A 27,655-nucleotide genomic window follows, 5' to 3' on the forward strand; every position below is an offset into this window, starting at 1 on the left:
TTTTACAATAGCTGCTTACTAAACAATTGACTTTTGGCTTAAGGGCAATAAATCTTGCATGATAATCACGAAAATAATTGTGATAAAACAGAATAAATACAGAAGAAATTACAGCCAGCCTCCATAAGATGACGACCAACCTGGAAGGTTACCCCGGGAGAGTAAAGGGTTTATTAAAGACTATGATACCAGTGCTCCTGCTCACTTCATACCTGTAGAAACCACCGTGTCCCTGGGTTACCATACCTCTGGCTAGCGCGTGTGCACCGATCGCCACTCCCAAGTTCTCTTTGTGCTGAAGGACGTTCGAATCCCTGTGCAGTCAGTACAGAATATTGCAAGGTGATGTATGTGCAAACTCTTCCTGAGGAATTCTTTGTGTGTGCAAATCTGCTACCCGACGAGAAGCATGGAGCAAGGGCACCGGCAGCGTGAGGGGGCTGCAGTGCTGGGGACGCATGTGCAGTGGTCACCGCCTTGGGCGTCCATTCTTCTGCAATATCTCTTACTCACAAATAGGTTTTCATCCCGTACCCCAAAGAAATGGAGGGGAGCTGCCTCAAACTTGCAAGAGGAACAGGAAAAATGTAAAATGTAGTAACGCACGACTCCTGCATCCAGGTTGGTGTTTCTTCTCACAGATTCTACGTAAGAACTATATATGTCAGGGTTTGCTTTCTGCCCCACAAAAAACAAAGTAGTTGCTGGGCTAGGGTACAGCTGTGACAACAGAGGGCATCGGATGACACTGTTACTGAAGATTCAAGCCAACTTTAAAATAAGTACCGTCTCTCAAAACCATTATCATCTGCTCATACTTTTTCATGCCATGACTTCAATGTGATTGGACTGGCTTTCTTGTGGATGGTTTAGATTTAGGCTGCACACACACACTAGTCAATTTAGCCAAATCAACTTGTTGACCATCGACCTGCATGTACAATTTTCTGACTTGGGCCCCACAAAAGTCAACTGGTGGAGAAACAATATACTATCCTGGCAAGAATACAGGTAAACATGAGAAAATACTTTCTGGCCAACAATGCTTCGTCAAAACAAAAATGGAGGACAAATCTTATTTCTTCTCATGTTGCAAACTAAGAATTTAGCTAAGAATTCCAATTAAATAAGCAAGGTCAACTTTGGCTTGAAATAAGGAAATGGGTTCTTCATACTGCAATGTGCCTCGGGGTGAGAATGAGAAACCACTGGTCACGTGCACCAGGAGAGCGTGTAGTTCCTCCCACAGCGCCTTCCCTCCGGCTTTGCAGGACCAAGCCCTGGCCCGGGGCTGGCTACAGTCACTGCCCAAAACTTTAGAGAAACTACGTTTCGCAGACTTTGCCCACTTTTTGTTTACACATATATTATAATAAAAAGAAGACAATATAAAATATTTCTCCATTAACTTAATAATGCAAAAAACATCCAACGGGTTTAATGCCAATTCACATCATAATACAATGCTTTTATAGGGAAAGTTCTGTTGTTGGCCAAACAATAGTCTCTCCCAGAAAAGCATTTGGGTATATTATTAAATTACTGAAGAACCTATCAACATTTTTCTTAAAAATCCAATTTTATTCCTGCAGAAATATTATTAAAACCACTCAGGAGAGACTTTAGTTGCAAGTGTTATTTATAAGCCTGCAGCAAGCAGTCCATTGAGAAAGTAAAATTTGGCCTTCATGGTAAAATGGAATTTTTCCTTGATACCAGAATGTTACTGGTGCAGCAAATCAAACTATTCAGGGCATAGGGAGAGCCCATATATATTCTTACAGTAATTCAGTGTTTAGCAATACAATCCAAAATACTCACAGAATTAATGAGCCTAACTCAAGTCCTCCACAAAATCTATCAACTCTGGTTGACAAGTACTTAGAAAAATAAAATCTGACCACCTTTACTTTTACTTCTCTGAGTAATAATTTCACAGACAGAGGACTTCTATTAGATGACTTACGTGCTCCTAAGATCACACTTCTAACTCTCCCACCCCCTAAAAAGAAACAAACTGAATTGGCAGAGGCAACTCTTAAAAAACCCTGCAAATCAGAAGTGTGACAGTATCCCTAATGTCTTCTTTTTCTGCTCCAAGTTCTCTGAAGAGGTGGCCATTAGTCTGACATAGCCTAAGAGACTCAAGCATAATGCTCAATTTAGAGTCAAGCAGAACTGAGAACAAAATTTTTTCCCGTTTGCCACATCTTTGTATTTTCCTTTGCCTTTCAAGAACAGCTAGAAAAAGCTTCAGAGTCTAAACAACTAAATAGCACTGTGGGTGTAGAAAACAAAACAGCTTGGCCACAGCTGGAAGGGGGCCTCAAAACCGCAGCAGTGCTACTTCTTTTCAGACTTAGATACAATGTTTACAAGATGCAGACTACAGACTTTTTTAGAAAGTATCTATCCTACCCATTTAAGATGAAATGGATCAGGAATCCCACACCACTGATTATATTGGGATTTAATAACCATATCCGTTTCCTAGAGCATCACCGGAGCCAGCTTTTACTGTTGGATGATTCTCAACATTGAAAGGGGAGCGTTATTGCTGAAGTGCTGGCCACGCCTGGACCAGCGCGATGCCAATACTACAGCAGCTGGTGAGATCATGTTAGGTGGTAGAGGGAATGGAAAAGTTCTATAAGAGTTGGTCCCTGACATTAACATGAATATGCCATGGTGAGGCGGGGGCAATCTGACCAACAGGTGCCGTTTCATTTTCCCACTCACTCAGCATCCTGCTAGGAAGCCACTCCTGGCATCTTGGAGGGTTACTCCATGATACCATAAGCTTTTTCAGGAAGCATCTGTGAGTTTGACAACATGGTCACAGAGTTGCAAAGTGCACAAAGCTCAAGGCACAGTAGAAAAAAGTTGTGAACTAATGGGGAAGAAGGTATAGCAAAAGCAGAACTAGCATTTTCCTTTCACAAGACTTCCTAATCTAAACAAAGACCAACTCTTTTCAAGGAGTTCGTTTTGGTTAGGGGTGAAAAATACTGTATTGTAATGATCCGCTTGGTTTTAAAGCTGAAGGTATCCTGATGTGTGTGTGAAATCAGTATGCCGAGCGCCGAGCCCACAAATGAGTAGAACAGCGCTGTAAGGGTTTCTTCTGCTCTTGTATTTGTGGAGGAAGCTGCTGATTCCGGCTGTCGGATTTCACTTAGCAACGGTCACTTTTCAAGATGCCTGTTCCTCATGGATTAATAGATTTCATTAAAAGATTGTCCCATTTCAAAAATCCCCTAGTCTAGCAGCAACTGACAGTTATTTTGTTAGTTAAAATTTTGTTTTGTTTTTTAAAATTACAAATCAAAGTAAGAAGTCCGACATCCTCTTCTGAGAGCAGCCGTGTGAGAGCGCCTGAGTGCAGGACCCGCTGTGCTCGGAAAAGTCTCTGCAGCTCCAGTGTGTCCTTGTGGCAGGAAGGAAAGTACATTCAACACAGTCACTATCTGTACCCTCTGGAACTCGCACATGCTGAGGAGCTGTCTGCAAAAAATCATCGGAACAGGAAAAAGTATGAATAGCAGAGAGCATTTAATAATGGTAGGAACCTGCCTATACACATATTCCTCACCCCTCTCCCAATCGCCCAAAAGGAGGTTTTTAAAAAAGTGACTGTGAGTGGAGTGAAAGGGGGGCTAGATCATCAGGCGCTGAAGCTGGGTCACTCTAGGTCTCAACAGAATCTGGCAGCCTCTTGACAAATGCCTGAGAACCACCACCACCAGCTGGACCTCATCTGGGCACAGCTTGCAGAATAGTCTGTCCTCTGTCACATTCAGAGCCTAATGAGCCCCCTGTGGGTATCATTATTCTCACTGCATGGCCACTGCCAGTGGCTATCTACATCACAAAACATCCAAGATGGTAAGGAACACACTACTTACTATAAGCCAGCTCATCCCCAGCTCTCTTCCGGGACTGGTCACCTCTGGGGTTAAAAAAGGAAGAGTGAGTCAGCAGAGCTGAATGACATCTTCACATACCAACAGGAGAAATGGATTGACATCATTGATAATGGAAGTACAGCAGACATTGCAATTCTAAACCAACCACCTATTTGAACACATATCAAACGTACATAGTAACTGAGTCATTTATAAACTGAATATTCTTAGCTAAAGGTTGCTGTCTTTTAAATATAGAAGGCTATTAAGTGAAGGAGAGATTATCTACAAAGATGGTTTATACTGGGTTCTAGAAAGTTCAGAGTAAAATGTCTTTGAAGACTAAATGGGTTTATCAACATCCCTCGTAACCTTATACTAGGGCAAATTTCAAATATAAAATACAGAGGATAATTCAAAATCTTACCCTAAAAAGCTCTATTATGAAACTGAAAACTGCTGAAAGCTTTTGAAAAATCTCAGAATCTCATTAATAATGAATAAGAATACCCTTCTAGCAATAGAAGAACATGAACCTTTACACACATTAACCAGTTCATCTTCAAACACCGAAGAAATTCTAGTTCCACTTTAGAGATTAAAAAACAGAGATTCTCATCAGGTCCTATGCTACCCATTAATGCTATTTTCGTCTCTCTAGTTTCTCAGACAATAATTCAGACAAATGACTAAAATATCAAAGCAATGAGTAATAACCAATTCACCAGCTTTTAGCTCTGGCCAGTTCTCTGTCCTTGGCCACTTTTCTTTTCCTTGTATATTCTCCTTAGTCTAGAACAGTGGTTCTCAACCTTCCTAATGCCACGACCCTTTAATACAGTTCCTCATGTTGTGGTGACCCCCAATCTCATTGTTACAAATTGAACATAATTAAAACATTGTGATTAATCACAAAAACAATATGTAATTATATATGTGTTTTCCAATGGTCTTAGGCGACCCCTGTGAAAGGGTCTTTCGACTCCCAAAGGGGTCGCGACCCACAGGTTGAGAACCACTGGTCTAGAACAATCATCATACAGGTGCTGTGACTTGAAATACTACCTATACCCAATGGGTCCAAGAGTTCTATCTCCAGCTCTGATATTTTCCCCTGCACGTCAGATGCAGGTCCAAAGGCCTCATCATCACCAATGATTTACACATACTGCCAATGTACATGGCCAAAACGAACGCTGCTGACTCCACTCCTTCCTCAGCCTTCCTCAATAAATGAACCCAATTCCTCAGGCCAGAGTCCAGCTCATCCCTGATTCCCCTCTTTCCCTTACTTTGGAAACATAATCCAAAACAAACCAACCCTCATCTACTCCACAGCGACAACCCCAATCCAAGACACTATCATCTCTCCCCTACACAACCACAAGTCTTTCTATTAGTCCAGACAAGAGCCAGAGTGATCTTATGTAAAAGCATACATAAAATTATTTCATGCCTCTGATTAAAGCCCTTCAGTAGGTTTCCACTACCATTAAAAATCAATTCACATTCACTTCCCCAGTCCTGCGAGATCTGGCTGCTACCTCTCCATCCTCCTTACCGAGCTCTGGTCACTTCAGCCGCTCTGGTTCTCTTTCTGCCCCATAGACACGTTAGCACTGTTGTACTTACTATTTCCTCTGCCTGCAATACTCTCCCCTAGTCAGCCAATGGCTAGCTCCTGATCACCTCTTCCCTAGCGGGAATGTCTCCTCCCTGGAAGGCATGACATCACCAGGTTAGCTGGAATGCCCCTCACACATGCCCCGGTCACTCATTCTCTATCCCACACTCTGTTTCATTTTCTTCATAACGCTTATTATTACTTGAAATAAACTGTTTACATGTTTATTATTTATCTCTTACATTGAAGCACAAACTCTGTAGGAACAGGAACTTTGTTGCCTTGTTCACCAGTACCCAGAACAGTGTCTAGCACACAGCAGAAAATAAGTATCTGCTGAACAAGCTAGTAAATAATTCATAAACAGCCTCTACAGATTATTAAAATGCCAGCTCAAGCTAATTATTTTCTGCTTCTGAACAATCTTAGTCCAGACAAGAGCCAGAGTGATCTTTTGTAAAAGCAAAAATAGTTTCCCATTTTCTTTCTCTGGTTTTTGCTCAAGACTAGGAAAAGAAGACCTCCTGCAGGGCTGGGTGAGAAGCCTTAATGACGGGCAGGAGAGACATGAAGGCCCCTTGTTCTTCTCTGGGCTGAGCACTGAGAGAAAAATGTGCATACGTTTAGCATGAACTAGCCTCAGGCAGCTTAGAGAACTCTGCATGTTAGAACATGAAAACAGATATTTTAATGCCACTTTCCAAAGACCTCTGTTGTGAACACTATACAAACCAGCTGAGTGTCTTACATCATTACTATTTACACTGGTATTGTCACAGTAGCATTCACCAAATATTCTTGAAACAAACAGTTAATGCTGATCAAAAGGAAAATGTAGAATTTCATATCTGGAACCTCACATTCCCAACCCCCAAACGCCAAATGAAAACTGAACCTGCAGAAAATAACAGGAGAGAAACACAGATGTGAGAATGACAGGGAAAAAAAGGTAGTGGAAAGGCTGCCAAAGACACCTAATGCGGCAAGCAAGGAAAGCTGTAAGCTGCGCTCCAAACCAGACCCTTCTACTGAAGGGAAAAGCTCCATCTAGAGTCACCTCTCAGCAAAGAGACCAGTACCCCTACCTGCCAGGCTCTATTTGGTTTCAGAAATCCAGGTACCAATTACTCAGAAAGAACATTTTATTTGCCCTTAAAAGCTATCGAGTAGCCACTTTGAGGAAGACCACAGGCTGGTTTGAATGAGATACTCCATCTTGGGGCATGCACGTTAGATGTTCCCAAATGAGCTTATTTATCTTCTATAATGCAATATGACAACAGCAGATACCAATCGGTCTTCCCTGACAATCATCAATGCCATTATGCAGGTAACAGATAAAAAGAAAATGTTGCTCTTAGTTTATTTGTTCATTCTAGCTTTGAAATAAGTCCACATTGTATGTCCATGCACCTGAATATTTCACATAACTCCAGCTCAAATGAGAATCTGCCCATCAAATGCAAAAGAGGATATATTTACAACACTCACACATTATTTTGAAATATTTCAAAGACTTACTCTGTGCCATCCACATTAAAGCTGTGTACTGCCTATTCAGGACTCCATACATCATGTAAGTGGAACATAATCTTAAATGAAAAAATAGTTTGCAAAGCTGAACAGGAATTGTGGTAGATAAGGCATCCTATCCTATATTATAAAGAGCTAATATGCTAATTAGACCAGAAGGCAGAATGACCTTCTGGAAGGACCAGTGGGTGGGGCCGAGGGGCTGTGAGGCAGCCAGGGCTGCGATGGGCCAAGCCCCTTGCACAAATTTTGTGTATCGGGCCTCTAATAAACCATAAAATGGCTGCTCATATCAGAATAGCCAGTAACAGAATTCTTGTTAAGATAGCCTGTACTATTTTCTTTGTTTTTTGTTATTTTTTTTGCATTGGTGGGTGCAATTTCTTCTAAAACAATTCTAGCCAAATACTGATCAAGGAAGGCATCACAGCTGGCGAGGCAAAACGTGGAACAAGAGCTGGAAGTGCAGGCAGACTCCCTCCCAGTGGCTACATGTAGGGTGCTGCACATCCTTTCTGCCAGGCTGGGCCAGCTCAGCAGTGGGGCGGAGTGAGTCCAAGAAGGTCAGCTTGGGCAGGGCCTACTCTGTGCTAGGCACTCCTCAGAATAATTTTTGAGGCAAACCTTAATTCTCATAGTAAATGTGTAACGAATTGCTAACTTAATTCTAGAAATGGCCCAATTCAGTCTGGGAAATTAAGCATTTTAATTTTCTCACCTCTGGAAAACTAACATTTAAAAATTTCAGGCAGAAGGTGTATGAAAGAATTCCACTAAGAGAAACAAAAAATCCAAACTCAACTCCAAGGCACTTCCCTGAATATGATCAACTTGGCCTTGGCAAATAGTGCCATGTTAGTCCATGTACAAGAGCAATGTTCCATGAAGCTGTTTATGGAGTCAGTTACTCATCCCCAGCAAATTTTATAGTCCTGCAACCTATTGTCTTATACCAGTTCCAAAATTAGGGTTAGGAAATGTCCCTGGATGTGTTTACATAGTTGCCCACACTGCTCGGCAAGGTATATTCAAGGTGCTCAGAGAAGTCCACGAGAGCTTACTTCCTAAACTGCTTCATAGAGATAAAAGTTTTTGGAAGGCTATTTGTTAAAGACACCAATAAGTTCATGTCTAAAATTAAAAGCAAACACATAAAACATGAATATAAGCATAAAAGACTTCAAATTTATGGTGATTTCCCCCCACATATTATGGGGGGAGAAGAGGGAACATAAAAGGTATACTCAGATTATTCTGCATTTATTTTTAAATATGTAAGGAAAAACTTTAAACTAGAATTCAAAACACATGAGCCAGAAAAAGACAAAAACCTGACAAAGTTAGTTACACAAAAATAAATAAAAACTTCTACATAACTTAAAATTAAAAAGAAAAACAACAACCAACATCATAAGTAAATCAAAAGACAAACAAAAAAATAAAGTCTTATCTCAGGCAAAGAATCAATCTTTTCACTATAGAAAGAGCTTCTAGAAACAAAGAAAAAAACAACTGATAATCAAATAGAAAAATGAAAAAAGGACATGAACAGGCAGTTTACAGAAAAGGAAATACAAACATGAAACTATGCTCAACCTCACCCTTAACAAGAAATGCAAATTAAATCAACCCTGTGAGGTTGGCAAAAATCCCAAAGTTTAACAACATACTTCACATGCAAGGCCATGAAGAACAGGCACTTTCAAACTCAGCTGGTACATATGCAAAACAGATAATCCCCTATGGAGGGCAATTTGGCAATATTAATCAAAATTACAACTGCTTTTACTCTTTTTTTTTTTTTTTTTTTTAATATATTTTATTGATTTTTTTACAGAGAGGAAGGGAGAGAGATAGAGAGTTAGAAACATCGATGAGAGAGAAACATCGATCAGCTGCCTCCTGCACATCTCCCACTGGGGATATGCCCGCAACCCAGGTACATGCCCTTGACCGGAATCGAACCTGGGACCTTTCAGTCCGCAGGCCGACGCTCTATCCACTGAGCCAAACCGGTTTCGGCAACTGCTTTTACTCTTGACCCAGCAATCCCACTTATGGAAATTTACTCTCCAGATATACCTGCAACAGGTATAGAATTATACATGGACAAGGCTATTCATTGCAGCATTCTCTGTAATAGCAAAAGGCTGGAAATAATTCAAGTGGCCATCTACTGGGGACTGGTTAAATAAGTTGGAGTACAGTTACATAATCGAACATGTAAGAAATGAATAAAAATCAAAACTATTTTATATTTTTTGTACATTAAGAAAAACACTGGAAGGAATCATAAGAAATTTTAAAAAATGATTACCTAATGGGTGGGAGTAGATAGGGAGACAGGTGGGGACAAACCGCTCAGTGTGTATTTTTTATTCTCATTTTGATTTTTGAACCACACAAATATATTAGCTCTTTGAAAATGAATTAAGTAAAACTACTATGGCATTAAATGGCCTCATTCTGTGTATGAAAATAATACTGCTGTTAGAAATGTTACAGTCAATGTCAGGAAACAGGTAACCACTGATCATCAGAGAGAGAAACTAGCTGTTTACGTTCTACTAGTATTTCCCACTGGCCTTTCCTTCCCTGACTTGCTCTAAGAAAGTGGTGTTTAGAGGCCTATCTAGCCATACAGCTTCACTGAGCCTTTCCAGTGAGAACTGACAGTGGTTACTCAGTGCCCCCACTACCATATGGGCATAGATGCCACCAAGACAAAATGGGGGGAAATGCCAATCCCTGGGTCAACAAATTATCTGCTTTATTTCCTAACCTGTGCTGAAACCACAGACTTGGTAACAGTGGTCTTGGTCAAGACCAATATTCTGAGATTTAATTTGGCCTCAATGATCAACTTACTGCTACGTGTGGTCACCACTATGCCTAATGAGGGAACCCGCTGTCTTCCTTCCCACAACTTTCTTCCTTTAATGCCATGGATCCAAATAAAAGAAGATAAATAAAAATGTAAGTAAAGAATAAGGATACTGAAAATACAAGGTATTATGCACCCTTCAGTGATGTGGTGACATATAGGGTATTTTCCCATAGGGAATCACAAAGTTTTTATATAATTTATTTTTGTTGAAAAGATGTACTTTGCAAGATTTCCTGGGTTATAGTCATGATACAGAATTGTAAATTTTAGAGAAATTAGTGAAGTGTATATGTTAAAACCAAGGAAGGCAAACATCCGGCAACATTAAAGAGATACCTTCATTTTTAAGAAGGAACTAGAATTTAGGGCAAAAGTGAAAATAAGAAAAAGAGAATCTAAAGCCTCTTTACACTAGTTTAGTCATAAAAGTGCCTATAACTGATCATAAAATTTCTATAATGCTTTTCGAAATGTTCAGAACCAATATGAGGATCAAAGTTTGAAGAGCTCTTGGAGGCTGCCCAGCTAACTGCCCACCCAGTGAGAAATTGCTTCTTCAAAATCCATTTAGTGAAGAGCAGCTTCCATAAAATCAAAACGCAGCCTAAACATTCCACAGACATAGGTAGCCTACCTCTCCCGGGAACAGCTTGACTCTTAGACAGTTATTTCCGTCTAAGAACCTTGGCATCCCTCCCCTGCCAAGCCAAACTGGCCTAAGGAAACTGATGTTATTTTGTCACAAAGGGGAAAAAACTTGCCTCATAAAACCATTCTGCATAAGTTCTCTTTGAAGTTTCTGATCTTGAGCAGCATATTCAGAAAGTTCAGATTCCACCGCCGGAGGGAGGATATTTGGAATAAATTTAGAAAATAGAGTTGGAGCCATCTGAACCCACTCTGTGAGGGAAGGAAACAATTCATTAAGAAAATCATAGAGGCAAATTAAGTTAAATATATATTAAACCAAACTTAGGTGCAATCCCATTCTGATAAAGAACATACAAGAGGTTAAATTTCCTTTCTAAAAAGAATTTACAGTGTAAAGAAAGCAGATGTTTTTACATTTTGCCACTATAACAAAATTTAATGAAAATCTCTAGAGAATTTTAATGATCCTTATCAAAACTTCTAAACGTGAGGGAAAACATGAACGAGATAACTTAAGAATTCTGAGTGGGGGGAATTGGAGGGAAGAGACTTAGTGGGAATTAGCCCTATAAAGCATTTGTTAAGATGGCAGGGGAGGGTTGGGGGGCAGGAGGGAGGGGGGTAAGAGATCAACCGAAGGACTTGTATGCATAAATATAAGCATAACCAATGGACATAAGACACTGGGGGGTAGGGGAGGCCAGGGGATTGTCAGGGGGGGGGGGGGAAAGGACACATATGTAATACCCTTTATAATACTTTAAGCAATAAAATAAAATAAATAAATAAATAAATAAATAAATAAATAAATAAAAGATGGCACACTGGACCAAGAAGAGAATTGTGCGGATAGTAATAAATAGACATATAAAAAAGCCCACAAAAATGGATGGGAAATCAACATTTAACAAGTGGGCTGGAGATAACTAGTAAGTCTTTTCAAGAAAGACCGATTTGACCTGACCCATGCTAAATACAGCAAATTAAATATATGTAAACAGTAAAAGAAAATAATTGTATTGTTATTTAATTATTTAAAAAGATAAATGATCAAGAGAGCAATCTAAAGAAAAACATTCAGAATAAATAGACATAGAGAAGTCTACGGAAATATCTGCATTGATGATTAATTCATATTTTTATTATGGAGCATTTTTACAAATCAGTTAAGACCAGATAAATGAAAGACAGGAATGAAAATAATTTACAATAAAAAAGTAGAAAAGCCTTGTTAATATTCACAAAAACTCAAGTAAAATAAACACAATCTCTTCCCACTGCTCACTGAACTCTAACTGTAAATAATGAGCACCTGGAGCAGGTGTGATGAAACCAGCGCTCCTTGCTGGTGGCCCTACTGAGCATTGTTACCCTTTTGGGTTCTTTTAATCTGACCTCTTCAAATGTTCCCTCCTGGAAAACATCTTAGCTGTGTACCTCAAGAACCATAAAATGTCAAAGCTCTATTTATTCCAGTGAGTTCAATTTAAAAATAATCATCTGAGTAAATGTAATTCTAAATTTGAAAAAAATTGCACTAATGCTGTGCAATGCTGAGTCAGATAAGTAAAAAATTCAACAGAACAGCCAAGTTAGAGATGGTAAAAAAAAAAAAACAAAAAAAAAAACCACCAAATAAATAAGGACCACAAATTACACGGGTCAATCCACTCATCCCTTGTTCAAACTCATGGCAAAATGTTCTCAATCATTTCCTTCCATCTAGCTCATCTCAAACGTGGTTTAGAAAGTCTCAATACAGTGCTCAGGGGAACACTAACCATCAGGGTGAGCTGGCAGGAATCAAACAGACCTGCCCTTTTATGAAACTCCACGTAGTCATTAAAATATATATGAACAACAACAAAAGTGTTTGTATAAATGAAGGGCAGGATGGCACGCCTACAACTATTTTCAAGCTGAGCTTCTAAAGACCAAATGAAAACACACCTAAAATGATAATAGTCATCAGAATCTCCAAGGATTAGGGCCCAGGAATCTAGAGTTTAGAAAACCTTCTTGAAAAAAAAAAAACACAACAACAAAAAAACCTTCTTGGGTGATCCAGATACATTCATTATACAAAGACCAGCATGTGAGAACCGCCGTAGTAAAAGAAACTTTTACATTTAAAATTCAACTTTTACTGACGATTCTCAGAGGGAAGGGGAAGAGGGCAGGAAGAGATTAACCAAAGAACTTATATGCATATTAGAGGCCCAGTGCACAAATTCATGCACCAGTGGGGTCCCTTGGTTTGGCCTGTGGGATCAGGCCGAAATCAGCTCTCTGACATCCCCCAAGGGGTCCCAGATTGCAAGAGGGCACAGGCCAGGACGAAGGACCCCCACCAGTGCATGATCGGGGCTGGGGAGGGACACAGGAGGGCTCCAGGGCATGTACGGCCAGTCTCACTCAGTCCCAATTGGCAGGATCCCAGCAGCAAGCTAACCTGCCAGTTGGAGCGTCTACCCCCTGGTGGTCAGTGCAGGTCACAGTGAGCGGTTGAGTGGCCTTAGCATACCATTAGCATATTAGGCTTTTATTATATAGGCTATGCATAACCCATGGGCACAGACAATAGTGCGGTGAGGACCTGAGAAGGGGGTCAATGGGGGCAGGGAACATCTGTAATACTTTAAAAAATAAAGATAAATTAAAAACTCAAAAATGAATAAATAAATAGATAAAATTCCACTTTTAAAATATTTTAACCTTAATCCATCAAGTGAATAAAACTGCTTTAATAAACCAGGAACAAATATTTTCAATAAAGAATTATTTTTAAAAAATAATAAAATAAACCATGAACACAATAGGCAAGACATGTAAATGTCAAAATATGTTTAATTGTATCTCAGAAAATGCCTAGGGTTACAAAAGGCTAGTCTGTGATACAATTCACCTTTTGAAAAGGACAATTCTCAAATACAGAATTCTCCTCATAAATAGTATGAATCCTGTAAGAGCTCAAACTTAGATAAAATAGCATTTAGATGAACATGTAGCTATGAGTCTTTCTACCCATAGTGATTACTTTCATTCTGCAACTTGTTACTCATGCTGAAAGCCAGAGCTTTTACGATAAAGCTACCTACTTAAGAAGTAGAATTTAGAAATTTGTCAAACTGCACTTGGATGCCTTCCAAACTAAAATAAATCATTCATAACCTAGTGCTAAAGGACAAATCCATGAGCCATTTCATCACATTTAGTAAAATGAAATTCAAAATTCTGAGAAACTACAAAAAGAAAAACATCAGTTTATTGGACACATGAAATAATATATTTTTGCTACTTTACATAAATATTTTATACACATAATTTGTTTAAAAATTATGGAGAATGGGGCAAGACCTGGTCAAAGTTAAGTAACATTAAATTTGAATACTGTAGAAATCACTGTTTAAAGTAGAAAGAAGTATTTAACATCATACTCTACCTCAAATATAATTTTCACCAAGTTTCCATTTTTAGCAAGCTAAATTCTGACATATCTTTTAAATTAAGCAAACAATCAAACCACCAATTAAAACAACCACTGAATCCAACTGAATAGTAATAACAGTTCATGTTAGTATGCTTATTATATTATCAGGTACTGTGTTAAGCAATTTAGATCAGGTCTTATTTCATTGAATCTTCAAACGATAAAAGAATTTCACAAAAAGGTAATTAAAGTAGTCCCTCTTTCCCCAGGGGAATACCTTCTAAAACCCCCAACTGACTGCTTGCAAGTTATATAAGAGGCCAAAGAGGATGGAGTTATGAATTTATATGTCTATGCATAGTATCTGTAGTGTGGGACAGAAATGAAGGAGAAACTCCCTAACAAAAAAGGCAAAGATTAATGCCAGACAGGAGAGTCAATTTTATCTAAAGTGTCTCCTACAAATTATTTCTTGTACTTCCGTTGGCTTTCACTAGAATAGAGATAACTGCAACTGAGTCCTGAGTTTACATTTCACAATGATGAGTATCTACTCAATATTTTTTGCCATAACAATCCAAATACCATTAGGCCTCAGAAAACACAGGGAGAAACAACACTGTCCATGGGTAGGCATGGAACTACCACAAACAAGTCCAACCCCGAAAGAAATGATGCAGGAGTTTACCTGGTCGGAGAGTGTACAGGCCTTTCACAATATTTGCCATAGTTGAAGGTGTGACCTGAAATGGTGTTGACTGGGCTTCTAAAAGTAAAGCTGAAATAAAAAGATAAAATGGGATATAAAAATGATGTAACACTTCTTGTCAAGGTTTCTCTTTCTATTACTATTTCTCCCAAAGATGGAAGAGTAAACAAGTGCAAGAAAAGAACGCCCCAAGAGGACAAACCGAGAGTTTATACATTAAAGATTGTTTTTAAATCCAATGCAACAGAGCTCGAACAAGTAAATATGTACAGGTCTGTTGAAATACTAATGGAAATTACTCAACTCATGGAGGTTCTGAAACAAGTAAACCTTTCTAAAAGCACTGGTATTCATGGTACCTAATGAGTAAGCTGAAAGTGCTTCCTATTATGTTCCTGATTCAAAAAATTTACACCTGGGGGATGAAGTGTTCTGTAATTCTCTCAATCATTTCTCTTTCCCCCAAATTACCATAGTTGAGGCTCTTGGCATTTTCCTGAAAGACATATTATTGGTAATTTCAGTAACTACAATCACAGAGTCAGACTGACTCTCTGAGTCAAACTGACTTCCCCAAATGCTACAGCTGTATGTACTTTTTTTTTTTTTTTTTTTTTAACTAAAGGTAATGGCAAGAGATCACGCTTGCTCATCCTTCTCACTTCCATAACTCTAGTAACCATGCAACACTGACTGAACATGACAACAGAATCAGTTTCCTTTCAGGTTATCCACTGCAGGACAAAGATTTTATTAGAACATTTTTAAATAGATAGAAATAATTCTTCTAGGTAACATCATTAACAGACACAAACGAATTCCATTATTTAGTGGATACAAAAGATACTCCTGACACAGAACAGTTCATTTTTAATTTGTCTAAGACCTGCGATTTACTAACCAAAATACTCCATAAAACATGGCATAATTTTACTGTATGCCAGGGTTGTAAAATTGGACAAGCTGTTTCCTTCTGTTCTTGCCTTTTTTTAAATGGAAAAGCCATCTCACTTGGCCAACAATCACCTCACAGTTTCAAACAGATGTGAGTTACACTGAATTTATATGAAGGCCAAAGGTGCATTGTTGAAGTTTATCGTTCGAATTTTATCATCAGTAGACAGTTATAATTTTGAACGGCATAGATAAATTTTAAAGAGACAAATGTTAATTTAAGCACTATAGGAAATGTTTTCAAAATATAATGTTTAAAACTGAAATTCTAGCCTGGCCAGAATGGCTCAGTGGTTGAGCATTGACCTATGAACCAGGAAGTCACGGTTCGATTCCCAGTCAGGGCACATGCCTGGGTTGTGGGCTTGATCCCCAGTTGGGGATGTGCAGGAGTCAGCCAATCAATGATTCTCTCTCATCATTCATGTATCTCTCTCTCTCTCTCTCTCTCTCTCTCTCTCTCTCTCTCTCTCTCTCTCTCTCTCCTTTCATCTCTAAAATCAATGAAAATACATATTTTTAAAAAAATTTACAAAAAATGACAGAGCCAGATGAGGGAAGGGTTTTTGCACTAGAGAGTAAAAATCAGGGAGGATTCTGTGCTACACCTCAAAGATATCACACCAAGCTCCTTCTAGAGTTACCAGTAACAAAGTCAGGGGTGAACCCCTTGATAATATTTACTTCATTGTCAGAAGAGGGAGAGGTAGCAAGTGTCAGGCCAGATATGAAGGCACTGTCCAGTAATGGGGTCAAGCAGCTCCCAGCTCACTGGGTGATCTTCAACTCACATTTTCAATTCCTCATGCCTCTCTCTAGAGAACTGGGCTTCAACACCTTCTGCTGTGCCAGTGCTCGCTGATCAAAAATTATGTATATCATTGCTAGTGTTATCTCACCCCTATAGGCTAAAGTACTTACGCATTAGGCTGTAAATGTGCTTTTCTGCAACATGTTCCGTAAACAGCTTTATAAGGTCATCTTTTAAGTCTCTGTTAAGTTTTGTTTCGATGTAAAACTTATTCTGAAAGGGAAAATAAATTACTTTTCAGTGCATCATTAGGGGAAATGATCAGTCTAAAACTGAAACACTAAAAATAAATTATTTTAGAAAACAATTCATAAAAACATCAAGCAAAACATAAAAATGCAACATCAAACAACAGATACAAAGCCCTGCCCTATTTATGTGTCTTTCTGGCATGGGGGTAAAAGCACATAAAGATGAAATGCAATGAACCATACACCTCCAAAAGAACATGGGCGAATACCCGACACGACCTAGACAGAGGTGACGTACAGACACATGGAACCACTGTGCGACAAGCACTTAGTGTGCCTTCTGAAAGGTCCCCATTTATTAGTGACCGACGCTGAAAGCAGGTATTGAACGTGCACTGTTGACTCCCCAACTTACGCTCCGTTCAATGCGTAGCCATTCAGCCTACGGCATTCCTTAGAGATGGGCTCTGGTTCAAAGACAGACCCATGACCCAAGATAGCCCAATAACTGAGAGAAACCCAGGCTCGAGTGAACAGTATCTTACAGTCCTCTTACCACCATGAGGAGAACATGGTGTGTTCCAAGATGTTGTGTACAAAAGGAAGAAAAAAGAACCTGAGTCCTTGGTGACACTTAAACCGCAGATTCAGCCAACCCTGGAGACTGCCTTATATCCGGATATCATTACAAAAGCTAATTCTTTCCCTTATGTAAATCACTTTGAATCAGGCCTTCTATTTCTGGCAGCCAGAAGCATCCTGATTAGAATGACTGACAAGTCACAAAAGATTGAATTTGTTCATGTGTAAATGTTAGCTCAATGTCTAGGAATGGAAAATGCAAAGAGGAACACTAACAACGTGCAGATTCTCTCAATTCTTAACACAAGTTTTATTTTTCTCTTTAAAAAATTATAAAAATAATATGCACATGGTCAAAAATTAAAACCATGCAAAAGGTTACACAATAAAAAGAACTGTCCCACAGCCAGACCCTGTCCCATTCCCAAAGGTCCCGTCCTGCAGTAGGGACGACACTTTGTATAATCTTTCTAAAACACTGCTTACGTAATATGGGGATATACTTTTTTCCCTAATAAAGAAGAAAACACTTGCTAATCGAGAAATATTACACACTGCTTTGTATCTTGCTTTGTCACCTAATGTCTCTTAGGGAAGATTTTTCTCTAAAATAACATGGACATGTCATGCCGAAACCGGTTTGGCTCAGTGGATAGAGCGTCGGCCTGCGGACTGAAAGGTCCCAGGTTCGATTCCGGTCAAGGGCATGTACCTGGGTTGCGGGCACATCCCCAGTGGGGGATGTGCAGGAGGCAGCTGATCGATGTATCTCTCTCATCGATGTTTCTGACTCTCTATCCCTCTCCCTTCCTCTCTGTAAAAAATCAATAAAATATATTAAAAAAAAAAAAAGAAATTGTTTAAAAAAATAAATAAATAAATAAAATAAAATAAAAAAAAAGCCGAGACCGGTTTGGCTCAGTGGATAGAGCGTCGGCCTGCGGACTGAAAGGTCCCAGGTTCGATTCCGGTCAAGGGCATGTACCTGGGTTGCGGGCACATCCCCAGTAGGAGATGTGCAGGAGGCAGCTGATCGATGTTTCTCTCTCATCGATGTTTCTAACTATCTATCTCTCTCCCTTCCTCTCTGTAAAAAATCAATAAAATATATATATAAAATAAATAAATAAATAAATAAATAAATAAAATAACATGGACATGTCGTTATTTTTTTTTTTAAATGTATTTATTGATTTTTCACAGAGAGGAAGGGAGTGGGATAGTTAGAAACATCGATGAGAGAGAAACATCAATCAGCTGCCTCCTGCACACTCCCTACTGGGGATGTGCCCGCAACCAAGGTACATGCCCTTCACCGGAATCGAACCTGGGACCCTTGAGTCCGCAGGCTGACGCTCTATCCACTGAGCCAAACCAGTTAGGGCAACATGTCGTTATTTTTAACTGCATATTTTTCAACTGTAATTATCTTCAATAAATTACTTAAATAATAGTCCCTGCTGATCACAGAAATTCCTCCCAGTGTTCTGTTTTGGGTTTTTTTGTAGTTGTTAATTTGTGGTGTTTTGTTTTTGTTCTTTTCAGTAAAGTATATCTTATGGAGAGTAAATAATAATTTTGAAGACTGGTATAAAACATGCAACCTCTATGCTATAGAAAATAGGACCAACGTAAACATCCCATTCCTTAAATCCAATAAACAAAGAGGAATTGGGATAATGATTTTACTCATTGAGATAAGGAGCCCCTCCATTCAATAGGAACACTAACATTAAGATTCTACAACTTTAAATATTTAAAGAGGGGAAGGACTAATCAACAGAGTCAACAGACTACAAATTATACTCAAGGCATTAATTTTCCAAATGAAAGAGATCATCAGAATGGAAGCAAATTTTATTGTTCTATTTTTTTATAGAATGACTTACTTGGCATTCATGATTTTAGATACATGTCTTAATTCTCTTTTTTCTGAGGACAAAAAATCTTTCTTATACATATTTATTTTCCAAGCACAATATCTTCCATTATGGCAGAAATAAAATAAATGCTAATTGGGTGGTTACTGATATTAATGCCTAATTATCTACATAGCAATGTTTTTTATGTAATTTTAAAACAGAAAATTCTTCTATGCCAACACTATCAAACATTCCTAAAATAGATTATTTTCCATTTCTACCATAATATATAGTAAAAGAAAAATAGAACATGCTTCGCACTCGATACTCAGACCAGTAAACCAAGCTCTGACTTACCATGTATATGAAAAGAGGCACAATGCTCTGCAGTGCTCCCATATACTGTCCAAGGGCTATGTTAAATCTTTCAATATAGACATCTGGAGGGCTGGCCTGTGAGAAAGAACAGAATGTGACCATCCTGGGAAACAGGTTTACAGACCTTCTGTCACCATCTAAATGCAAAGGGCTCTTCTTACAAGCTTAGAATACGTATAGGGATCTCTCCTTCTAATTCAGCTTCCATTATGGACTACTTAAATGTTTGATGCACACTAGTGCTTTTTTAACATTTTCTTAGTCTTCCTAACTGTCTGCAAATTGAATGTTATTTCCACTTTACATATGAAGCAACTGGGGCTCAAAATATTTAGTCCCTTGACTATGGTCCCACAGCTAAGAAGCCCAAGAGCTAAGTCTCAAACTTTGGTCAATCTAAGTCCTTCCATCTACTTACATTCATTCCTACAACCTTTAGAAAAAAGTTAACATTTCCAATTTAGGGCACGCTGTTTACCTCCTTCTGTTCATATTCTGCTCTTCCTCTTGCACAGCCCAGCACAGCAAACATATGGAACTGCTAGCAGTTACCAAGTATCAGTGTGCTGTCAGGCTTCCTTGAGTATTTTCTACTTGAACAAAGTCTTTAACACACCCCCTGAACAGATTCACCTGGCTACTTCTAGTTATCCTTCAAGTTTTATCAGTTCCTCATAAATATCTGGGATACATGGCCTCTCAACAAGGCACCATCACACTTATTCACTTCTCCCACTGTCCCTAAACTTCCAAGTCCTAGGAGGGCAGGATTTATGTCTTATCTTTCTATCTTCAGTGCTGACCACAGAGCCTGGAACATAGTAGTATATATAAAGGCATGTCTTGCAAGAACAGAGCTTTACTTAAATCTAAGTAAAGTTTTACTTAACTTGTTGAAATCTGACCTAGCCTTTTTAAAATCTAAATTATTTTGCTTTGTAACAAGGCTGTATGACATTACACAATACATTTAGTACTCTGAATTTCAATTTCCATACATATAAAATTAAAAAATACTAATTATGCTACTTCTAAGTTGTGCTTAGATTTAAAAAGAATACTGTGTAAATATTACAAGCATATGCTATATTTGCATGTGCAAATATTATATATGCATATGCAACTAATAAGTAAACTTAATGAATTAACTACCCATTTGTCAAGTACTTCATAATAATCCATTAACATTATTAAAAGCATTCCTTATTAACTAAAGAAACTGGGGAAATGGTCCTACATTATGGGCAAACTTTTAACTATAACTAATGAACAGAAACACATGCGGTATCTTTCTCTAAAGTGCTTCAAAGAACTCTAGAAATGGTATTTCAGTATTCAAAGATATAAATTTTAGAAGTATTATTTGAAAAAAAATCTGAAGAGTTTTTGCATTAAAATAATTTTCCCTTTCCATGAAAGGACACTATTTCAAAGCTAAAAGCATGAACATTGATCAAAAGCCATACTTAACAGCAGACAGAATAAAGAAAATTGAATTCCTTAGCTATTCTTTTCAAGAATCCCCAAAGGTTATGAGTAATAAAAAGCACTGTTTGTACTGAATCAAATGTCAGAACATTTACTTAGCTTCCACATTTCATGCAGCACTTATTCAAAACCTTTTAAATGACAGGACTATAAATTATAACAATCTCCTAAAATAAATTTAATCTCTTTACTAGGAACCTAGAAAAAAAAACTATTTTTAAAAACTAATCAAATGGTTCGTCCTTAAAACTTAAATTCAGTATACTTTGGGCCCCACTGGGAAAATTGCTACCTATTTGATTTACGTTATTTCAACATGAATATATTTGGCTTGGACATAAAATGAAATTTTTTACCCTTGAAACAAGCAAGCTTCATTTTCTTCTCAAACAAGAAAAAAGCAAGCTGCCAGAAAAATAACTGCTTCTCCAAACTTGCTCCAACTTTTCCTAACAGACCTAGATTCCCGGAAATGTATAACATGGCTGGTAGGAGGGGTGTTTTAAAATTTGTTTTAAGGATTAATATAGTCATCTGGTTTAAAATCCAAATGAGTTCAAAAAGGTTTAGAGAATGTACCTTTCACACCTTCCTCACTGAGCCAACACTTAATTCCTTTATATCCTTCCAGAAGAATTTTATGTATATACAAAAAAACAAGTATCCCATTTATACCCCTTTTGACACAAATGCTAACATACAATCACACTGACCTGCAATTGTTCTAAAAACGTACCTTGGAAACTGTTTTATCCTAGTGATTCTCACATATTTTGGGCTTAGGACTCTTACACTTTGAATTGTTACATATGGCTAGAGGCCACCGAATTGGACACCACAGATGTAAAGTGCAAATAAGTTCCACAATTTCTTATTTATATCCCTCCTCTACCTACACCCCATCCCCATCCCACCAAAATGAAACAGAAAAAATAAGACTATGTGCTTTTATGTTCACAAAAACATTCTTGTTTTCTTTAAATAATGACTTTTCCATGTTAAAATGAGATAGGGAAGAAAAAGGGTCGGAAGGATCTAACAAACACTACAAGGGCACTAACATCTATCTTTACAGAAGTAACGCATGTTCGCTAAAATTTTTAAAAGTTAAAAATGCAGTTATAGGAAAATAACCACTACTAACATTGGGTAGATAATTACCATTAACATGTTCTTCTATTCTTGTGTCAGTGCGTGTAACCAATATGGAACTCCATTATTTTGTAATCTGCTTTTATCACTCAGCTACATATCATCATTTACCAGGTCAAGTATATTTCTACAACATAATTTCAGTAACTGTCTGGACACACCATTGTCTATTTCATCAGTCCCTCTTCATTAGATTCTTAAACTGTGATTTGCTGTTTGTGTTGCCCAGGTTTGCCTGGATACCTCTAGCCCAGAACACTTAAGGGGTGCATATGTGAGTAGTAGCTTCAGCAACAACACAGTCTTACACTTAAACATAAGATGGCACCACTCTGAGCTTAAGAGCAGACCAGCTTCAGGATCAATGGTTCTTCGATAGCCCAGTGACTCTCAAAGACTGCAGCTCTTAGCTCTCCAAATCGTCTGAAGAACTTGTAAATGACAGATTCCTTTGCCACACTCCAAAGTCCTGACTCAGAAACTTTCCAGAAGGTATATTTTTAATGAGAACTTCAGGGGATTCTTTAAACAGCTGCTCTGGCAGCTGTTCAGCATTTAGAAGTGTCCACTTCAAAGGAAAGAGGAGCTCTAAGGGAAGGAAGTCTAGAGAATTCAAGAAAAGGTTGAGCGGTAATTACCATGCAACACAAGGCATTGACTGCATGACAATAGTGACAATTTAGCTGCCAATTATACTGAAATCAGTAAAAATACGATACACTAACATTTCAACATTAGTATTAAGACTATAGGTGAATTTTTTCTATAAATTTAACAATTTCTTGACATCAAATTCAGTGATTATAAAGTTATTAAAATAGAACAGTGAAGTGCCTCCTCCACTTAGAATGGGAAAATTCATGAGAGAACATCAGTCCCACACTTATGATTATACTAGAGACCTGGTGCACGAAATCTGGCCTGCACCCTCTCCAATCCAGGACCCCTCGGACATCCCTCTCGCAATCCGGGACCACTGGCTCCTAACTGCTTGCCTGCCTGCCAGCCTGATCACCCCTAACCGCCTCTGCCTGCCGACCTGATGCCCCTAACTGCTCCCCTACCGGCCTGATCGCCCCTAACCACCTCTACCTTGGCCCCCGCCACCGTGGCTTTGTCAGGAAGGACATCCGGAAGATGTCCAGTCTAATTAGCATATTACCCTCTTATTAGTATAGATTTTTTTTAAAAAGTCTTGTTAACCTACTACAGAATCTATTTGTTGACCTGAAGTCTCTATATTTTCCACAAGCCCAACCAAGTGAAATGAATTCTAAAGAGTGACAAGTTCCTCTATGGAAAGAAAAAATACCGGAACTGCATCTCCTTTGGTGATGGCAGCCATAAAAGCTGGCAAGAAAACCATTGGAGTTGAATGAATCATTAAAGGCCAAGTGTGAGCTAACAGCACAGAATCCCCCAGAGCCTCACACAAGGGCAGTCCCCACCTAGTCGCCAGCTCTTTTCCATGGGTTTCCACTGGGTCTTTGAGAGATGAGTGAAGGCAGTGAAAGAGATGTGAGAGCCACTCTCTGTGGCACAGAGGTGCCAAGGTTTGAGGATGGGGCAGAAGTACCTGAAGAAGCCCATGCATGCTCTGCACCCTACTGGAGTTGAAAAAGTGGTGATTAGCTGCCAATGGAAGACAAACAAAAGCTGCAAGTACCCTGGACCCTATTCAGATACAAAGCAAAAGTCATTTGCTGAAGGGAAGAGGTGACCCACCTACACCTGATGACCCTTCTCTGATCTAAGGCAAAAACTGCCTACTGCTAGAGATCCTCCTGCCCTCCTGTCACCAGCAAAGGTCAGTTACCAAAAATTAAAAAACACCAAAAAATCGCCCTAGCCGGTTTGGCTCAATGGATAGAGCGTCAGTCTACAAACTGAAGGGTCCTGGGTTTGATTCCGGTCAAGGGCACATGCCCGGGTTGTGGGTTCAATCCCCAGTAGGGGACATGCAGGAGGCAGCCGATCCATGATTCTCTCTCATCATGGATGCTTCTACCTCTCTCTCTCCTTTCCTCTCTCTGAAATCAATAAAATTGTATTTTAAAAAAGAAAAGAAACAACAAAAAAATCAAGAAACTATAACCCAATGTCAAGAATTAAAGTGTCAACAAAGCCCAGATGCAGAGGCCTACATCTGTCTTTAAATTAACTCTGATTAATATATGTAATGACCTGGCAGAAAAGGTGTACAACATGCACAAAAAGGTGGAGAATTTCAGCAAATTGAAGGGTGTTTTTTTTTTTAAGTCAAATGGAAATGCTAAAAATTCTCAAATTTTATTTTAAATCTTTTAACATTAATTCCTATATTACCAAATATGACTTTGGCATTTTGGACACACAAATGAACCTGATTGCTCTCTCAAGGATCCTTAATATTATTTTCTGAGTTAAATTAGAAATTCCTTTTTTTAAAAACCTGCCTCTACATGACTAACTTTAGCAAAACAATGTATAATACGCTTTTAGTCTAACTGGCTTATTCCATGACTTTCCAGAACAAGAGCATTCTGCCAATGGACAGATGTGTCAAGGCTCCAGAAGCAACATAAATTACACCTGAGGCTGACAAAGATGCTACATAAAAATGCAATTCCCTCCCAGATACATCTGACATTCCATTCTCATTCCTGCTGCGAAGGTAGTGTTTCCATAGTAGACTATCCAAAAAATGGTAAATTCTATACAAGGTAAGTGAACCACAGGAGCCTTAAGCTATAACATACATATTAGATGCTCCTCAGATAAGTTGTAAGAATGTGTTTCTAATTAAAGGTAACAATAAAGAAGTCAAAGGGAGTCCAGAAGGCACTTCTCTCTTAACTCTCAAAGTTAACTGCTCCTATTGTTACTACTAGTATGATATGGACATTTCTTCCTCATTTATTTCTAAAATACGACTTTCCACAGTTTCCAAATAGCTTAAACAAACTGAATTAAAGTCTAGCCTCTGTAATCCAGGATTCCTTCAGCTTATCCATATAACAATGACATAAATCTAGGTTCTAATCCTAGTTTTTAAACTGACTAGCTAGATGACATAGAGCGGTTACAAAAGGCCCAAGAATTACTTAATACAGAAAATATCCAAAGAAGTCGGGTGGACGAGGATAACTTCTCACTTTCCTATAGACTTCATCTCTTAACACTTGGCAAAATCTACCACCTTAACCCTATTTGCTTATTTTTTAAAGAAAACTTTTTCCTTGTATCTTTTCCAATTTAGGAATATAACTGTCTCAAAACAAAAAGTTTTAGAAAGAGCACAACTCATAAGTGTATTGTGATCACTGTAACAATAAACAACAGCAAATAACTGTTCTTTAAATGATCTGACTTTCTTGCTCATCCCAAATTTCATTTTCTGAGTTCAGGATGCTGTTTGAACTAACCAAGTAGATGGTTGTAGTAATCTCAGCTGTAAAGCTAACAAATGCCATATATCAATTAGTAAGTACTTTTATAGATTTCTCCTTGGGATCTGGCATTGTGTTAAGCCTATGAGGAGAAAACACCGTCCCTTCCTTCAAAAGATAGTAAACTTATGTCTACGGCCATACCACCCTGAACGCGCCCGATCTCGTCTGATAGTAAACTTACAGGGTGCCTCACTGGCAAATTTTGAGACAAGAATAACTTTGCTGTAACAACTGCTTTTTTTTTTTAAAAATATATTTTATTGATTTTTTACAGAGAGGAAGGGAGAGAGATAGAGAGTTAGAAACATCGAAGAGAGAGAAACATCGATCAGCTGCCTCCTGCACATCTACTGGGGATGTGCCCGCAACCCAGATACATGCCCTTGACCAGAATCAAAACTGGGACCTTTCAGTCCGCAGGCCGACGCTCTATCCACTGAGCCAAACCTGTTTCGGCTAACAACTGCTTTTAATGAAAGGCTAGTTTTGATTAATAAATAGATCTCCAAATAACTTACTCAGAAAAAAATTTCAGTAGAACATGCCTGTGAAGAGTTGGCAACAATGTTTATTTTATTAGAAATCTATGTTAAAAGGATAACAGGCAACTTTCTTATCTAAAATCTCCCTCACTCTAGCAAGGCATAAATACCGTATTTGGGGGAATGAACGTTTTGAAAATACTCTTTAGTTCAACAGGTATAAATATTATAGCCTTTAAAAAATATACAAGTTGCGTTATGCTGCCACCCACTGGACAAAACACAAATAGCAAAGCAACCCTTGCTCTGATTTTAAACACCTAGAGAATCTGGCTCAGTTTGTTGGCAATTTGGAGGTGTCTCTGAAGAGTGAATCAAAGTTAACTAATACTGACTGACTGTGGTTTATTTTCTATTAATTTCCATTAATATAATAAATAATAAACTGGTTTGAGAGTCAAATTACATTTAATTCAATCAAGATATATTTATCTTTAAACACATAAAAATACTCCTTTTTATTAAATAAAAGGTTAACATGTAATTAGTTAACTTCTTTTTCATTAAAATAGTTGACAAATACTCATTTAAACTATTCTAAATCCAGCCCTATTTGAGAATAAATTTGCAACATTTTCCTTTTCCACCTGTGATTGTGGTCTGTCCCCCTCAGGATCCTGAACTCAGGTTAGTCCTACTGGTGCTATTCCTAACACTTTAATGTTACTATCCCGGCCCGGGAACCAAATCTCTGAACACTGTTTATTGGGGATAAACTATTGACAAAGAAACTGTTGCTAGTGGATTCCTAACTATAAAGCTACTGGATCAAAACATCAGAACATTTTCATTTGGTAAAAGTAAAAATATAGTCTCAATTCAATAAAATGCATTAACATACACCAGATTTATCAACATTATATGGGGAGAGTATGTCTCACAACTTCTCTAGTGACTTCCAAATTCAGATGTATGCAAAAATAATAAAAATGTGGAACTGTCATTTAAGATAGTTTTAAGAGTGCAGGATGTTATTTATATTCATCAAATTCAATTACCCAAATGGTAGTTGGGTAAAGCAAGATATTCTAAATATTGTAAATTCTAATATTTATTATGTCAATCAAAAACAACCCCCAAAATCTCAGTGACTTAAAATAACATAGCCTGAATAAACAAGATGTGGTATTTATAATAATAAAAGCATAATATGCTAATTAGACCAGACATCCTTCTGGATAACCTTCCAGAACCCGCAGCGGGCGTGGTTGAGGCAGATGGGGCCACCACAGGGGTAGGGGCTAAGCCCCCTTGCACAAATTTCGTGCATCAGGCCTCTAGTAACTATATAATGGAATGCTATTCAGCCATAAAAAGAAATGAAGTATTAATCTGCCATAAACATGAATGAACCTTGAAAAGTTAATTAAGCCAGACACAAAAGACTACCTATTATCTAATTCCTTTTCTATAAAATGTCCAGAATAGGCAAATTCACAGAGACAGAAAGAAGATTAGTGGTTGTCAGTGGCTATGAGGAGGAAAGAATAGGGAGTGACTGCTAATGAGTACTGGCTGTTAGTCT

The 27,655-nt window shown here is 38.3% G+C and overlaps 1 protein-coding gene across 2 annotated transcripts in view; it reads right to left on the reverse strand.

Annotated features, from left to right (window-relative positions):
- Window positions 1-1,401: 1,401 nt before the first annotated feature.
- The window catches only part of CACUL1 (CDK2 associated cullin domain 1), a gene marked incomplete at its 5' end in the record, with an annotated part of 43,039 nt that continues 16,785 nt past the window's right edge, over window positions 1,402-27,655 (reverse strand). Inside the window, 7 exons of one of the 2 annotated variants that reach the window (XM_081104901.1) lie at window positions 1,424-3,504; window positions 3,906-3,949; window positions 7,051-7,121; window positions 10,711-10,849; window positions 14,719-14,808; window positions 16,615-16,717; window positions 19,497-19,592. In XM_081104901.1, the coding sequence (XP_080961027.1) occupies window positions 3,325-3,504; window positions 3,906-3,949; window positions 7,051-7,121; window positions 10,711-10,849; window positions 14,719-14,808; window positions 16,615-16,717; window positions 19,497-19,592 (723 nt within the window). In that variant the 3' untranslated portion in view covers window positions 1,424-3,324. Of the gene's footprint in view, window positions 3,505-3,905; window positions 3,950-7,050; window positions 7,122-10,710; window positions 10,850-14,718; window positions 14,809-16,614; window positions 16,718-19,496; window positions 19,593-27,655 lie in introns of both variants that reach the window. The other variant, XM_081104902.1, reaches the window with a different exon arrangement.

The sequence above is a fragment of the Myotis nattereri genome (assembly GCF_964212035.1).
Source record: "Myotis nattereri genome assembly, chromosome: 13".
NCBI lineage: Eukaryota > Metazoa > Chordata > Mammalia > Chiroptera > Vespertilionidae > Myotis > Myotis nattereri.